The 18123-nt window shown below is 37.4% G+C and overlaps 1 protein-coding gene across 1 annotated transcript in view; it reads left to right on the forward strand.

Annotated features, from left to right (window-relative positions):
• Positions 1 to 14176, forward strand: part of CCDC93 (coiled-coil domain containing 93) — a 56797-nt gene extending 42621 nt beyond the window's left edge. The window contains exons 19-23 of the mRNA XM_013959743.2: positions 861 to 943; positions 5077 to 5114; positions 6407 to 6491; positions 8922 to 9035; positions 11565 to 14176. Coding sequence (XP_013815197.2) covers positions 861 to 943; positions 5077 to 5114; positions 6407 to 6491; positions 8922 to 9035; positions 11565 to 11618 — 374 coding nt within the window. The 3' untranslated portion in view covers positions 11619 to 14176. The remainder of the gene's footprint in view (positions 1 to 860; positions 944 to 5076; positions 5115 to 6406; positions 6492 to 8921; positions 9036 to 11564) is intronic.
• Positions 14177 to 18123: the final 3947 nt, after the last annotated feature.

Raw genomic sequence — 18123 nt, forward strand, 5'->3', positions numbered from 1 at the left:
ATTCTAGACAGTGCTTAATTAACCATAATAATTTTTGCCAACTGTCCTTCTCTGCTGAACTTCTCCTTCGAGGATCCTAAATATCTCAGTTTTCCTTAGACCTTGAAGAACTAAAGAACAGAGGAACACTTAGCAGCCTTGGAATATCAGTCATCATTGTCCCAAAGGCCCAAAGGGAAGGAATGTCTGAGCTTTACCTTCCCTACCAAGCTGTGACCATATGCTATAGTTGCCTAAAGCAGCCTTTTGAAAAGAAGGTATTGTTTAATTATATCAGCATAAACAAGTTGTAAGAAGGAAAAAGAGGTTTTAATGCTGTCAAAGCTTTCTTGGGTATCGAGCTCATCTGTAGCTTGATGGGTATAGTATAAAATGTGCAGCTCTTCTCCCCCATCCAGCCCTCCTCCCATAGTGCTGGATTATCTAGTTCCTATCTGTTTTTGCTTAATCCCTTCTCCCTCCATGCATAAACAAACACACAAGTTAGGCTAGGGCAACTGCTAGCAGCACAGCAACCTGTGAGGTGCAAGGGAAAAGCTTATGAAAGAAGTATGGAAAGACAGTGGTAGGGAAGCACAGTTGACAGTGCCAAGTTATGTTCACATAAAGTGTGGTCAACAGTTGAGGTTTAATTTAGACACTGAACTGTGCTATTCTGGAGTCCAGTGCTCTCATAATCTGCTAGTTGCAGACTGCTGGAGATTTACATGCAGATGCAATGTTCTTTCAGAATGTATTAAAGAGTGTCTTCCGTTATTAATAGTACAAAGTTATAGCAAACAATAAAGCCTACAAAGTACTTTTATAGGTTCCGTTTCACCTAATGCTCTTTTATTATTCTACCCTTCTTTTGTTTGCAGTGTCAGCAACTCACAAAGAAACCAAACAGTTCTTTACTCTTTATAACACTCTGGATGATAAGAAAGTATATTTGGAGAAGGAGGTAAGAAAATACTACAGTTTTCTAAATGTTTAGTCTATGGAGAGGATGATGCGGTGTTCTTACATAGCTTTCATACTCAGCCTTGTCAGAGAAGTGTTAATAATCTTTACAAGTAAAAATGAAACAACTGGCTTCATAAGAATGCTTCAGTAATATTAACGAGAAAATGCTCTGCGTTATTTAAAAAAAGTGCTATCATTAGTATGATGTGTTCAAATTACTGTGTTCACAAAAAATGAAAGACATTTGATTGGCAAATATCTCTGTCTTGGTGTTACAGGAGTAAATTGGCCTCCTTTTGTCCCCCTGGTTATTACTTTTTATTATGAGCCAATGCTATAATGATTGACTTTTGGAGACCAAATTCCAGCTGCTTTCAGCAATATCATAGTTAATTCTCAAGGTCTCATCCTGCTTACGCTGAAGTCACTGGTGATTTTAATGGATCAGGATGAAAGGAAAATTTTCCTGAACACAAGTTGTTATTCCCTTCTCTCTGTCCCCACTATACAGAGTTGGGCTCTTTCTTAAGGATGACTTAATCAAGTAATTTCAGCGGGGTTTTTTGCAATGATAGACGTGTGACTTCAGTAAAGGTGCAGAAATAGAAGCAATCAAAGTGTGATTTAAAAAATGACAGCATCACTTCAAATTATGAAAGATTTTGATACTTCAGGCTTCCCTGATTCTAATAAAATAAGAACAGAAGATGATTTAACTAGTTTTGCCTTACTTAAATATTTGATTGCTTAGTGTGTGAGACGAGCCATAGTCAATTTTATGACTATGTAAAGGCACTTTACTTTCTGGATTAGGATTGAAGAAGGTGAACATCCATTTCCTTCCCTTAAGCATTTGATTCTGCCACATGAGCTAGAGAGTTTTCAGTTTTTCAGTTTGGAAAATCAGTAATTTATATACCTTTTTTGAAGGCATGTGATCTTGGCAGTTGTTTGCCATGGAACTCAGCTAATGGAATAGATTTAGAAACAGAAGTGTTCTTCAAGAACGTTACGCTGCGGGTACTGTACCTGTGATAAAACTCTGAGAGGCATAGTTACAGGGGGAAGGGGAACTTCTGGCAAACAGCAGTCCTTCAGGCTAGAGCATAACGTGTTAGGCATGTATGAAAAAATGTTAACTGTGGAAAAATCCCACTTCATCCTTTTCTGGTTCTCTTATTTAATTCTACAGTAACGTAATACAGTTTCCTTGCTTTGGTTTTAATAACCTTAAAAAGTGCTCCATGTGAGTCTGCCAAAGTCTGCTGGAAAGCTCACGGATACTCTGCTTCTGTGCAGAACTTGGAGATACAGCGTCGTCTTCCTCTGGCAATCATACAAGACTGGGCTTTCTCACAGACTTTCTGGAGGCCAGGATGGTGGAAAAAAAGACCAGAATGCTGTTTTCATACTGCTATTCTAAACTTTGACTTCCCCTGGTTTACCTTGATACAAGTATTTTAAGACATGACAGCAGTGTTAGGGTAGATATGGCCTTTTCTGTTACAAAAAAGTGTTTTAGTGCAATATAAACAATGTCAGAATCCAGACTGCATCAAAAGGAATTTTAAAATAACTTCTGTGACTGGATGGCAGTTTGAATGTTTCACAACTATTTTACAATTCACAAATGCATATTTTACAAATATTACTTGCAATTTTTTAGCAAAACATGTAAATAATATTTGTAAAAATGTAAGTTTGGTGCTGAATTATGCAATTTTTTTATAGAATTATGTATTTTGAATTAGATCAGTGATCAGTACGAGGCAGCATGTTACAGAAAGCTGTAATTTTTCCTATTTTGATGATTGTTTCGTGCTCTAGAAATACACAATTTGTGGGAGAGGTTTCATTTTAGCATAAGATACTGCTATTTCTTAAAATATTTCTACATCATGGTCCTTAGGTTTGTCAAATAAATTATGTTGGAATTATAGGTGTAACTTACCTTTTTGTCTCCTGAAAGTATGTGGTTTCCTTGCATTGCTTTTAACATTAGAAATAAGGTTGCAGCAAGTAAATGCTGTCTAATAATACATGTGCAAAAGATTTCTATGCTTTTGGCACCTTTATTTCATAAGGATTTTTGAAAGATGCCTTTTTAAATGCAGAAAAACTTTTCAAACGAACCCCCCCCCTTTCTTATAATAGGCTGAGCATAATTGCTTTAAAATAAGAAGTTAAAATTACCATACAATGGGATAGTGGCTGTAAAGAGTAGCATTGTGCCGTGAAAGATCTCTGCTTGTATCGTTGATAGTTTTGACTGTATTTTATAGAAGATTCATTTTTAAAATGCTGCAGATATTGTGAACTCATTTTTTTCGTAATGATTTTTGCTGTTTCGGTTTGGCACCTGTTTTCCTATTTTGAAATGTCACACATCAACACTCCTACTTTGCCATAGTTGCAAAATAGTAGTCCTCATTACATGAATGTTTTGCAGTATGAACTGTGTAATCGCATTCTTAAGTGTGCTTTTTGGAAGTATCTGGAGGCAGAGGCAGAGGCACTGGTATGGACTTGGCAAATATTTGTAAGTCATGCAGTCACTGCCCTTAATTGACATACTTTTTCCTCTAAATAACAGGAATTCTTAAACATCTTAACCTCTTTGGATTTTGTTTGGATTTTTTTTGTCTGAGTTTTTAAAAGGTCAGGAATGACTGTGCAGATTGTGTCATGCATGTGCCTATCACTGTCATTCATCTGGAAGATTTTTAGATCTGCAAGGGATCAGTTTAGCTTTTCATAGTAGTGGGGCAAGTGGTTCTGTTTGCAACGCTTAGATTTGTACAGTACAGAACACTTTAAATTATTCGTCAAAAGGAGAAACTGCATGGAAGATTAGACCTCATTGAGCCTTGCATGAGTGTTAAAAGCCAAGATGAAGAATCATGTTAGTTGCTACTTGGTGAATTTTACTGTTCTCAGCAATATTTAGAAAGCAAGAAAAAAATCGGAGGAGGTTACATGGAAAATACTGAATATATAATTCAATTAGTGGAGGAGTTTTATACCAAGAGCAACAAAATATCCCTGTTATATTGTTGTAAACTCTTATATAAATCTTGACTCAGTGCAGTGTTCGTTTCACATAGCAGGAGCCATAGTCTTGCTGTGTTGCATGTGAAGAGCCATTCTATACTTCAGATATTCATCCTTTAAGAGCCTGTAAAGTATGTATAAGCAAAGCAAGTATGGATGCACAGGTTGTTCAGAAACTCCAGTAAAACTCTAACCGAGTTTATGCCGCACGAGGAATACAGTGTGGAAATTCAGCTGCTATTCCTGCACTGCTTGGTGAGTCCACCCATCATTGCAGGGAGCTAGAGGCCTGGTCTCCGAAGCGACAGTTCTTTGCTGATGGAATATTCTGCTCAGACTGAGCCGAACTGCAGCTTCTCGACAGAGCTACCACTGCTCAGTCTCAAAGCTGGCATCTTCAGTACTGGGGTGGGTATGGCTATTCTGCAAGCTGGTGCAGTATAGACTTGCCCTAACATTTGTACTGATGAAAAATATGTCTAAGCGCAGGTCTTTCATATATTCGATGTATGGTTTGTTTTGTTTTTTTAAAGATATTTTTTCATTCGTTATTCTGTTCAGCTTGTAAGCATACTCGGGGCTACGTATCTGTGAAACCTTGTTTCTTCTACTTTGTCATTACAACTAAGACCAGTTATGCAAACCTAACACAGCGTCTACATACACTTGTGTACCATCAGTGCTGAACACTGAGCTATTACCTGTCATGTATTTGTATGTCAAGCTTCAACACATGTGTAGGCCCTCTTACTTAATTAGTTTAATCTGGAAGGTCATCCTAAAGGAAGATTCTCAGTTGGGCAATGGGGCATCAGTATGAGTAAGAGTCTCACTTGTTGTGCAAGGCTTGCTTCGTTTTACTGTGGCTCCTCCACTGGGATAGACTTCAGTGACACAGAGGGGTTGTGCTTTCTCTTCCAAGAAGAAGCCCATAGTGATTTTCATACAGCTGACTGCTTGTCAGGGCAATATTTGTGTGGTCAGTTTTTGGATCTGAATTTCATCTTACTGTTCGTGAAAATCCTTTCTGACAAAGTACAGTGTATATATTCTGGTGTTTTTTTTTTTTTTAATTCACAGGTTAACTTGCTGAATTCTATTCACGACAACTTCCATCAGTAAGTAATGGTCAATTTTCTCTTGGTAGTTGCGATGAGTAGTAGGGCTGGTTGGAAAAATAGGAGGGGGCATCAGTCTAAAAATTGCTTAGAATTTTTTTCATTTAAACTATATTAAGAAATACAATGATGAATTCTGTTTAAAGTAGTGTTTGGGGACTCATAGACTTGATATTACCTGACATATAGTCAACATATGTTTTTAATATCTGGCTCTTCAATTGCATTTGTGGAAAAAAATCATTCAGTCATAATTTTCCTGGCATTAATTGAAATATTTTTTTCATTTCTGTGAAGTTGTGGTTACTGCATTATGTACAAAACATTAGACTTCAGAGATATTTCAGACATATTTATTAGAGAGTAACTCTGTTTAATAAAGTTTTGATGAAGTGTGAAGTCTTTAGGTAAAACCATGGTCCCACTGGAAGTTCAAGATCAAATATCAGTCTGTGATGCAGCCAACATTTGTTTCTTTCTGGTTTCTTGGCTTCTGGAAAAAAAAAGTCTGGCGTAAATGGCTGTTTCAGTAGTTCTAAACAGTTCTTCCTACTATATCTTTTTAAAATTCTGTTGTGAAGTTATATGACTCTTTTTCCACAGCAATTCATGATCTCTTTACTTGTTTCCATATACTTGTGTCCTTTTGTCTTGGGTGAGAAATTTTGAGTTATTTTTAAACACTTTTTTTTTCCTATTGTGATATCCAAAACCTTTAATTGGTACAAAACCCAGGAATTATTTCAGATGTTTTCTTTTGCAGCAGAGATCGTAGATCTGTTTTGCTCAGCGATTTAAATCCTTTTGATTCTGTCCAGTCAGTAGAAAGTTGTGCTGTAGTTTGGCACATTTTTGGGGGGTTGTGAATGTTTTTTGTTTTAATTTGTTCAAGGTATGTTACGAGCCCAAAATCACTTTTGGGCTTTTCCTAATAGGATACAAAGCTGCGTTTAGAATATTTACTGACCTCTTAGTCCTTTAGTCACCTTCCTTATTTTCACATCAGCTGCTCATAGTTTGTTTGCAGCATTGCTTTTGGTTAGGTAATAGCAATTTATTTCTGTTCTCCTGAGAAAGCATTAAGCTTGTACTGCCAGGGAGAACACTTGTGACGGGCTCTCTTAGTTTATACCAGCTGAAGATCTGCATGTTCCCTGAAATCAGTGATTTAAAGATTATTTTTTACTTAGAATTCTAAGCAATGTGTATAGTTGAACCTAGGTATATATAAAAGATACGATGAAACATTGTCCCATGCATTCCTATCAGTTGCTATCTTTTTCTCTTTCCAGAGCAATGGCTTCTTCAGGTTCTCGTGAGCAGTTTTTACGGCAGATGGAGCAGATTGTAGAAGGCATTAAACAGAATCGGATGAAGGTCTCTTCTCACTTTCTTTGCTAGAAGCTCAGAATTATTTCAGAAAACCTTTTGGATAATAACTATGTATGGAGAAATCTGTGTGAGGTGCAAATTACTTAAGCAGCTTACAAGTCCTTTCCTCTTCACATCCACGAGGAAGTGCTCACCACCAAAATGTTAATGAATAGAATAGAGCAGAGGTGTTATAACACTTCTCTCCTGGCAGGCAGCTTGTAGCATTGGAGTTTGAGTGGCATTGTAGTGATTTTGACACTTGAAACCGCTGTGCATCAAGGCTGTTGATGCAATGAGGATCTTGAGGTGAAAAAGATTATGAAAATACTTAAACAGTGCAGTTCTCTAGTGAAGATAAGCTTGAAGATAGTTGCATATATTTCTTTTGGAAGACTGACATTCTTTTAATTGCAGCAGAAAGCAACTGCAGCAAACACTGTCCATGAGTTCAGTGCTCTCTTGTCTCCTGTCCTCCATTTTGCATATAGAAATGGGTAACAGCTCAGCAAATCAAAGGAGTGATAGCAGCTTGAGAGTTCTGCAGTGGCTTCCTTCAGGTTCTTGCAAATGGACCCTTATAACCTTGAAGTCCATAAAATTATGCAGTACTCTTACTGTATTCTCAAATGGAATCAAAAGTTTCAGCTGCTTCATGCACAAAGAAGGGAGGGGTAAGGGAACGGGAGATGTCATGTCGGATGGCGGTCATTATTTTGGGGGAAAAATACAATCTCTGCACCTCTAATGGTGGCTGAAAGCAATGGCAGCTTACCTCACTTGTGCTGTATTCTCCCTTGGCAGTTTTGCCACTGGTATATTGTGAGTGAGGTCACAGCTATAGCTAATAACTAATATTTAATTTTTTGATAAGCATCTGGATGAGCAGGAGTTGGCAGTTGCGGCTAACTGAGGAAGCTAACTGGAAAGTTTCTGAATGAAAAAGTTAAGCCTATCTGCATAGAGAGCAAAAATGAATTATTAATGATAGAATAGATAATCAAACGGTACCTTCTAATGGTTGATTTACCAATGCCAGTGAAGAACCTGACAACAAATGATTGCTTCTGCAGTGGAAGCCGCCTTGTTTTTCTTTTTTTTTTTAACTTATTCCTCACCTAGCAATAGTCCCTTGAATTGCTTTGTTTTGAAGAGACAAACTAGTTGTATGCAGCAAGGGTTATCCACCACCTTGATGATTTAGTCTGATCCATTCTACTTCCATCTGCAGTAGATTAGAAGTGCTCACAGTCAGTTACCCTGATGCTCTCTTAAAGACCATTTAAATTGTTTTCTGTACAGACCTGAAGACCTTATACCTGAGGATAAATTTCAGTCTTCAAAGCCCATCATATTGTAACCACATTGTAAAAGAGGCCTAGAGGGAAATCAAACATACTTGTTACTGAGAAAAAGTAACTTGCAAACAAGAATTTCTGTGTGATAACAGATATTCATGAGACTTTCTGAGGAGAGACAGTTAGTTTTCAGTGTGAAGAATATGTCAAGAAAGATTTTTTTCATGATCACGCACAAAAGAAGAAATTTATTGAAGGACAGTAATAGGGTCTTATCTCTTCAGAACCTGAGGTTTTAGCAATATAGTTCTTATCCTCATCCTAAAGGAGTGGGATGCATATGATAATGCTTTTCCTGTCTCTTGTCTTGTTCTGTTTGTGGAGAGGCATTTGAAACAGGAGAGGAATACAACAAGCATATTCATGTGGTGGTTCCTTAACACCAGAGAAGAGCAGGAAAAATTTACTTTGTAGACTAGCAGCAACCTTGTCTGTGGTGCTTATGATGGAAGGACTTCCTTAGGACTACTCCTGAGAGGAAGGCAGTCTGTTCTGTAATAAGTACTGATCCCCTTCACTCTTAGGGGTTTACATTATGCTTGGCACAACTTGGCATGTTCCACTCTGGATGAAGTTAAGAGGGCAGAAAAGAGATTTCTTAAGTGTAGGTCTTGCGCAAATACAGCTTGTATAGTAAGGTAGAGATGCCTCCCCCCTGTGACTGATACAGCAAACTTAAGCACCAAATCAAGATCTCAGTGTTTCATCCAAAATCTCAATTTTTTTGTTAATTAACTTCACTGAATCATCTTTGATGGAGCACTGTTTAGTAGGCAAGATTCTGGTCTTGCAGAGATGTACACCTTAGTTCAAATCTGAATGTTACCTGTAGTGCCACTGACACTGAGACTTTAGCTTTAGGGTATTTTGGTTTGTTTTTGTTAAGAATTGGCCTAAAAGTTCATTGTATTGAAAGCACCAGCCAGTGGTATCACTTATGTATCATTTGAATGATCTGTCTCCCATTGTCTATAGTAGACACTTGTGTCTCTTTGTATATATGTATATATCTGTGCCTATATACATACATACATACACACACAGTATATGATCTTCTATTCTTCTTATATACCAACAGATGGAAAAAAAGAAGCAAGAAAACAAAATGCGAAGAGACCAATTGAATGATGAATATTTGGAGCTTCTAGAGAAACAGAGGCTTTACTTTAAAACAGTGAAAGAATTTAAGGAGGTAAGAGCATTTTTGCTAATGTAGACTGGTGAGTATTTGAGCTGGTAAATAGTTGCTTATGAAGTTGTTCTGTTCAGCGATGCTGGTTGCTTTGAAGTGGGTCATAAACCTTGCTTTTAGTAAGGAGCAAATTTCTAGATATACAGATTTGCCCAGAACTTTTTCTTTCTTTCTGAATTTCTCTTCTGAAGTCTTCTCAAAGTTAAATCACAGAGAAGTGGTCTGGGGACCGCTGGTGGTCTCATTTTGAGAATGAGCTTTCTGTTACAGAGAAATGGGCATTTTTCTGATTGCTGGAATGGCTGAAGTGTTTTCTCAGCACATTAACTGTGTGTTTTTTAAGGCTCATAATGTAGCTTGTTTAAAATCTAATTGAGCAGCAACTTGACAGAGGGCAATAAATGACTTCTGTTGTTATAAATACTATAATTAGATATTAGAGGACAATCAGCTGCAGAGTTGCCTAAACATTAAAGAAAATCTCAGCAACTAATTGGTGATAAGGCTGGGTTTTTGGAAGAACAGCTGACTAATTCCGCTCCCGTTGAAGTCCATGATGGCAGAGGCAGGTCACAGGCTCATTTTTCAGGAGTAAATTCTAATGGCTGCTTTACTTTTCGGCATAATATTAGTGGCTTAAGTAATAATTGTTTTAGGTGTATTAATGCTATGAGAGCTAATGAGACCTCTTCTACTCTCTTCTCTTTGTGTATCATGCATATCCTTGGGATGAGGTGTTAGGTCTTTGAGGTACATTGTACCACAGTAATGGGAGGAAAGGCAAATTTCTGGAATTCAATTCATGACTCCTGCTTAGGAGTTGACAATGGAAGTAATTCAAGTAGGTTAAGTCATCTTGGAACAAACACAAAGGATTGATCCTTGACCCTTGTTGCTTAAAAATTCTGCAAAATTGGGGTAATATACAGTAGCCCAGTAATCTAGGTAGGAAACTTGATTGCAGAATAATGTTAGAGCCTTATATGAAAGCTAGTCTACAAGTGAAAATGCCTGCTGGTGGATAAAGGAGTGAATGTGCATGCGTGTGTTGTGGGGTGTGTTGTGTTTATATATATATTTTTATATATATATATATATATAAAAAAAAATTCAGAAAATGGAAGATGAAGCGATTCAATGTTTTAAGATTTCTAGAAGTGTCTAAGCTCTGATGTTCAGTGATTTACAGTTTCTGGCTTGATTTAAGCATTAACTTATGTATCGGTGTTTATACAACGCTTATAATGTCATGTTCACAGTGTCTCTTGGTGGATCTCTCCACATGATTCTTGGACTCTGAAAACTCTTTTGTCACAGATGGATTTGCATCCCTCCTTGTTTCTGGGGAGGTATTAATTTGTTATTGAGCAAGCGTTGTATTTAAGTTTCCCAGTGGAATCTCTTGGAGATCTGTGAGCAGTTAGGTATTGGAGCAGAGAGGGCGATGGAAATGTGTGCGAGATTCTTTATCAGAATGAGTCTTGCTAGTCATAATACTTTCTGAAGGCATTTAGTTCAAGACTTAATTAGGTGTCCTGTGCATGCATGCCCTTTGTGATAGAAGAATCTGTATTGTAGATGAGAGCTGGTGGATTACTGAGTTTGTCCTGGGTACTTGTTTCCTAAAAGTCTAATAAAGGAAATGGCCAGCCTTCTTGTCTAACCACTGTGAAAGTACTCTTTAATACTTCATTGATTTAGCTTCTCCTTGGTTTCTGTTTATCATCATAATGTGCTTCTATTAGTTATTGTCTCCTTGATAATGAATGACAAAGTAGTGCTGCCAACAAAATTGTCTTTTGGCTTCCAACGTTTGGGGAAAAAACATCTTTCTCTAATTTGTCCTGGTTTGTTCTGAGACAGTTCCCTCCTGTTGTGGACTGTGTGCTCTGGGAGACTGACAGGGATGGCTTAGCTACATTTATGACTGACAGAATTTTATGCCCCATTTGCAGCACTTAGACATGGAGGTTTTTTGGTTTTCGGTTCCTTTTTTTAAGCGTACAGAAGCCATTTGTCTTCTGCTGCCCTGGTGAGAGCATTTGTACTCTACCTTGTCTATCCTGTCTTTTACCTTAAAAACAAACACACATTTTAAAATGGCAGTGGTTTCAGACCAGATAGTACGTGCATATGTACATACATTTCTTGACTTAGAGTTGTTCCATGAACACTAACTTTTTTTGCAAATGGTTTTGTGATGTTCCAGATCACCTATCAGTATTCTTGATTTCAGGGTTTTCAATTTATAAGTAAAAAGGTGGATTTGCTTTAGCTGCTTATAACAATTTTAGACTAATGATCAAGCAACATTCTTTTTGGCTTGTACCTCATAAAGTTTAATGAATATGCCATTGGAACAATATTTTGGATGAATCAGAAATATCTGCAGCTCATCACTCACTCCATACTACTTTGCATCTTGGAGATCTTTCAGAGTAAGAGGCTTTGGTTTGATGATGTGAAGATCTCTATCACAGCTGAAAGAGTTAAGAGTGACTACCTGATCTGTCTGCTTTTTGTTAACAGGAATGCCGTAAGAATGAAATGCTGCTGTCCAAGTTGAAAGCTAGTTCTTCCTGAAGAACTCCAGTTGATGAAGTTATAAACAATTGCTCAGTCCGTAAATTGAATCTTTTGTGAAGTGACAATAACTGCATTGTAGACATATATATATATGTGTGTGTATATATATATATACATATATATATACACTTCTGTAGAAGTCTATTTTTTCCAATATGTATTCTATTTTACATTCCTTCATCTAATGGCTGTATTATTATTGCCTCCACTGCACAGTAAAGAGTTAATGCAGTACAGAAAAATAAAGTACTGTCTAACTTTATTTATTTGGGTTTTTTTCACAGTGAGGATGATGGGATGTTTTTTATTTGGGTTTTAACACTGAAAAAGGTCAAAATTCTGAAAGAAGTAGATGTGGACTTTGTTGGTAACATATTTGAAAATAATATGTGCAAATACCATAAAGGGAGTACTGCAGAATGCAGAAATCTGATAATTTTAGGCAAAACAAACACAGAAAATAGTTCCTGAAATTCTTTTCACTAGCTAATAATTTCACATTATTTAAATTTACATTCTAGCCATAGATAAGATTCCAAAAGACAAAAATTAATTCCTAATGGTTAAGACTTAAGAAAATGGAAACTTAACTTGGATAATTCCTGGTGTAAAATTATAGATTTATATTTTTATAAAGTCTAGTTGTTGTATACATTTTTTTTTTTGAAATTCCATTTTTATATATACAGAGAGTGCTTGTTAAATTAATAGCTCGAGGAAACACACCTTAATCACTAGGACCATCATGTTACCCTGGCTGGGATGAAAAGCAGTCTGTTTCAGCTGTAATGTAGGAAGATAAAGGTTCAGGCATTCTGCTCAAATGAACTGATGCTCATCTTTGAAGACAACAAGCTATTTACCCTGGCTGAAGATTTGCCTTTGAAAGTTTAGAAAATCTGTTGAGCACCTCCTGGAACATTTTTTTACTTGTACATACAGTATTTTATAATTCAAATAGCTGTTTTTGTACTTAACATGAGAATTTTGGACTGGACTTGTTATGTACATCACATCTTTTGTTCAGGAAAAGAAAAACCATATTTCCTCCCCCGCCCCCATTAACAGTGATGACCATGCTGTTAGATTACTTTCTATGGCAGTGAATACAAAATAAAAACATGTTTGGAATCCAGTGACCTTCTGCTATTGTGTTTTTTAAGGTGACACACTTTTGCTTTAGAAGCCTTAATATGCTTTTAAATTACAAGTGTATTAAAAGATGAATTGTGCAAATGTAATATAAATGTAAATAGTCCTTCACAGAGATGTTTTCATGTGTCACATGGCAATTGCTACCATTCTGTCTTCTCTTGCTGCTCTTTAAGAGTTTGGTATTTGGAACAAGCTGTCAAACTTAGTAGATGCCAGGGAGGTTCATTGAAGGTTAGATTTCTCTTACCTAAGCATCAGTTTAAGATACAGAATTTTTCTCAGTGGAGATAGTACAAGTTAATTGCACTACAGTATCTGATTCCAGTCCTTTTGAAGAAAGTAGCATTTGTGTCCAATTTTATGTGAACTTCATAGCACTGAAAGGGAGAGTGGATGCTTTTTTTTTAATATAAATATTTAATAAGATCATTGATAGTCTGGGTAAAATGCTGCAAGCTTCCCCTTCTACCCATGTCCCCCACAACTATGGGGGACTAGATTCAATGTGATATATCTTCTTGTAAACAAGCCTGTCTGTTGTGACAGCCTGAAACGCCTTTTCTGTTCCTTCAGTACCAACAGAAGGCAAAGCTTTTTACTGTGACAATTTATACCTTGCTCCCCATGCTAGCTGGTGACTGAATATGTGCAGGCTGATCCTCTTGTATGTGTTCAGAAAGTCAGTCTTCCTGGAGCTAGTGAAATAATGAAGACAAATGCATTCAGAATTCCTGAAGAAGGAACTTTGCATTGAGTGCTGCTTGCAGGCATTCTCCAGTCAGCTTTGATATTAATTCACAAGATATAATTTTACTAAAGTCCACACACTTCACAATTTTACCCCCTTTCTTTCTAATTTATAAAACAAATACTTTGACTTAGGAATCAAGATAACCTGTTAGTGAATTCAAGCTCTGACATATTTGCATATGATCTACTTTTTTTAAAAGTAATTTTGACTTTTCAATTGTGGTTTTAAAAATAGTTATCAAAATTGCTTTAAGCCCTATTTTTAGTTGTTTTTAAAAAGAAATAAAAGCTTTCAGGTGTAGATTTCTACAGACCAGTGAGAGATGGCCTGTACTTATCACAGACAAGAACTTTTACTCCGTATTTTAAACATTTTACTTGTTTAATCAGAATATTAAAAGCAACAATCAACATTTCCTAGGTGGATGATTAATAAATACTAGTTGTGTTTAGAATAAATGACATGAGTTTTTGTTCAGTATAACATTAAACTTTATGCTTGCCTGTTTCAAACACAGTAATCTGGAAACTTCAACGCAGAATATAAAAATTTTACATTCATTACTCTGGTTAGGAGCTAGTGATTAATCTGGGTTTTGTGAAGATCCAGTTATTTTTGATAGAAAATAAAATCAGAGCTGAGATAAAAACTTATTGTAATGAGTCAACTTCTTTATATAACAGATTGAAATCCAAGGCAGACGGACACTGTCCCTGCTTTCAGCCCCCAGTGTTGAAGGAAGGGAGAGGAAGGAGAGGCTGGAGAGGAAAGGAAAACGTTATGTCAACTATTTTTTGCTTTCTGTAGGCAGTCTGTGTATGTTAGAGAAACCTTTGGTTCTGATAACTGGGGAGGAATCAATAAACCGTGTGAGAAATGGCACCTCTATTAACAGCCCAGTTTGTTTCTCCTTCTGCTCAACTTGGTGACAATCATGCTTAGCTGTCATCTAATGAGATGGCGCCCAGTTAGTCTTACTGCAGAGGAACAACTACACGTCACACTCCATGGCTACTCATGGGAAAGTGTTTTTTGGGAACAGTATCTAAGTTGTTTTGGTATTACAAACATGACAGTTCTGCTAAACAAATCCACTTTAATTTTGGCTTCCATTAAAATGATAACAATAACCTTCGTCAAAGCAAAAGGCAGTATCAGCAGGGAATGTCTAAGTGGAATTTTAAAGGAAGAAGGACAGTGAATATTGTGATTATTGTTTTCCTTTAAGCCAATAGGCTTCAATGTAGACCATGACTTTTCTAGAGATTTAAGATCTTTTTGCATAATTATGACATTCACAGAATCGCAAAATATTTGGGGTTGGAAGGGACCTCCGGAGATCATCTGGTCCGACCCCCTGGCTCAAGCAGGGTCAGCTAGAGCAGGTTGCCCAGGGCTGCGGCCAGTCAGGTTTTGAGCATCTCCAAGGATGGAGACTCCGCAACCTCCTTGGGCGACCTGTTCCAGTGTTCAACCACCCTCACAGTGAAGCAGTGTATTCCTGTGTTCAAGTGCAATTTCTTGTGTTTCAGTTGCAGGTAGCTGCTGCAAAAGTTTTGTGTTAAAAATGTTTACAGTAAAGAGCATGGACTATTTCAGTGTGCATCAGGAACAGGGTGTTCTCAGAGCTCTAAAGCTAGTGTTCAATGCCCTCAGCTCTCACTGTCCTCATAAGAAACTGTGAGGGCGTCCTTCACATCTCTGCTCTGTCCCCTGTGAAAAGTACAGATAGACCTAACACCAGTGAGTGAAGGAGGAGGGACAAAAACATTGCTTTAAACTATAATAGGGGATGGACAGCTTGCAGGTTAACATACTCTATTGCTGCCTGTAAGGTGGTGGTAGTAGTTCTTGTATGGTTTTATTGCTGTTTTTTAACTTAAGATAAAGGCTTACAGAAGTCTTTTGTTCCATCTGGTGTCCAAAGGTGGTTTCCCTGTTCATCTGTTAAAGACTTGTACTAATGTTTTAAAGACACGAGCATTGCTGGAGGATTGGTAGAAAAAGGAGTCAGAGTAGGATTCACTGAACAGGAACTTTATGACATCAGAAATGAGCAATTTTAAGAGTATAAAACACAAACAAGCGGCTAGCTGGGAGAAAAGGAGCTATGTTGCATGTAGACTTGAAGAGGAAAGACTTGAGAAAGATGTGATCTGCCTATAATTACTTTCCGCTTTACTATAAATAAAAGTTGGTATATATTTAGTCTCTGAATGTATTTGGGTTAGGAATAATGATTTGAAGCTGCAGATGAAGTTTGGACAGATGCTAAATGAAAGTTCAGAGCGTTAAAAATAGCTGAACTGAGCAGGCTTCCAAGTGCTGAAACTAAGGCACTTCTAAATTCAAAACCAGCGTAGAGTTAACAAACAAACAAAACCCCCAACAACAGAACAAAATGACAAAAGCAGTAGGAAGGTATGAGAAACTGGTCTGCTGAATGTAAGAACTGTATTTTACCTATGTGATCGGTGGCATTGGGAGATTCATTACCACTATGAGCATCTTAAGCTTTCTTTGAAAACTTCTTCTGGCCACTGTTGGAGACAGTACAGACTGGCTAGATCTTGTGTTGCACAGTAGTGATGATCTAATTCTCAAGTAAGCAAAACGATTAAGAAAGCATTGATGTTAAGGGATGGGAATCATCATGAATGATGAAAATACATATTTTACCAAGTGGAAGCTGATCAGCTCTTTTCCCATTTAAATTGGTAATTTATTATCAGAAGGTGTATATTCTGTGTATTTTGACTCTTCGATGGTTAACTTCAAAATCCCAGTTCCCCAAATGCAACCTACGCACGCAGAATCTGTCATAGTTGTTGCTTTCAGCTGGTTGCCAGGAAGAGGCTAAGAGTTTCTCAGAGCTCTTGTCATCTCGCCCTGAATTCATTAGTATTACCAGGTTTATAAAATAAGATTTACAGGATCTTAGTTGATAGAGCCTCCTCAGAGGTTTAATTTGTATTTCAGTAAGTCTTAACTGTTTTGATCTGCTGATGAATAAACTTCTACAAAATAAGCCTGCTCTTTGTTCCAGAACCTGAGACAGTCTCCGTGAAGTTAAGGCAGGCACATTAACCTTTTAGACTATGACAGCTTTCTTGAAATGCTGTTCCACAAGTGCATACTTGTTAAAGTATCGTTTCAGAGTGAAAGCAGTGGCATTCAGCAAATCAGAGCGTGATCCAGACAATCTTTTTGTTACAGCCATGCAGGAGATAAGGAATTTCTGTAAAACTTTCTTTAGAAACATACAAAACTATTTGCATGAGATAAAGGGTGTTACTTCCTTTAGACTCCACTCTGTAAAGGTGTCGGTACTTGCGCAAAACAGGCAGCTGGAGAATTGTGCTTTGCTGGTACACCCCAACTCCTTGGAGCCAGCTTGCTTAATTAGGCGAGTGACTAGGGCACCCGTGCAAGGCAGTATGCAGATCTCACTGGATTGGGTGGTGGGTGACACTCTTAGGACAGTCTTTCATCTAAAACATTTTGAACGCAAGCAGATTTATTCGTGCAGTGTCTACACAGCTATGGCTGCAGCTTATGCAAACTCAGCCAGCTGAGATGAGAGCTACTAAGAGGAGTGCAGCTCCTGTCCCTGGAGTTTAAGGGAAGAACTGCCGATTTCCCAGCTCTTCAGGCAGGTTTTGCAGCCACTTGGCACTCAGCAGCATCTTGCCAAAATAAGCTGCTGCTACTAGCTGGTTGCTTGGTGACTGTGGTGTATACCAGCTTCTGACTTACTATTCGTGGAAGGAGTTTCTCACACACTTGTGATTTCAGGCTTATCCTTCATTTCTTTTTACGTCAATCTTCATGTAGTAAGTGCTTGGGAATTCTAATGTGAAAGAATAGCTATTTAGAAACAGAGATTAAAGTATGTTTGAAAAATCAGGAGCTCCTGGGTATGGTAATGAATTACTGAACAGCTTTCGTTCTGGAAGCTGTAGCATGGGCGCTAGCTGTGGGTTTCACAGAGGGAGGAGCACGTAAAGTTACTAGCATTTTTCTGTTTGCTTTCATCTTCCAAAATACTTGATTTCTGCACAATTTGGATTTCACCAGCATGAAAAACTGAGGCCTTAATTTATACAGCTGCGGTATTCGCAGAGCCTTGCCACAAGATATGACAGTACCTTTCTGCTGAGCATCAGCCTCCAATGAGTTTTAGTGCCAGGAAATAAAATTGAAACTAATAGTCAACTGTGTGTAAGCAGAGATGACTGGTCTACTCCAAATTGGCTACCTGCATTTGGAGAAATAAATGAATGTATATCTAAGCACAGCCAAATGATGTTTCTTTAGAAAAGCTGTTTTCTTCTATTTGGATATTCAAGGTTATATCATTCATCTTAGTACATGTGGGAACTGTATTTTCTGTGTGGTCTTCAGTCCATCTTGAAGCTCAGGACGACAACACAGCAATAATTTAAGATCTGAACTCTAATGCTGGAAGTGGCAGAAAGAGGAATGCTTGCATGCTTCACTTTCTTTCCTCTTTTTTTCAGTTAAAATAAAGTTGTAAGTTTTAATAGTGAGAGTGATTAATTAATTACTGAAATAAAATACCAAGAGAGAAAATTA

Source organism: Apteryx mantelli, chromosome 6 (genome assembly GCF_036417845.1).
Source record: "Apteryx mantelli isolate bAptMan1 chromosome 6, bAptMan1.hap1, whole genome shotgun sequence".
Lineage (NCBI taxonomy): Eukaryota > Metazoa > Chordata > Aves > Apterygiformes > Apterygidae > Apteryx > Apteryx mantelli.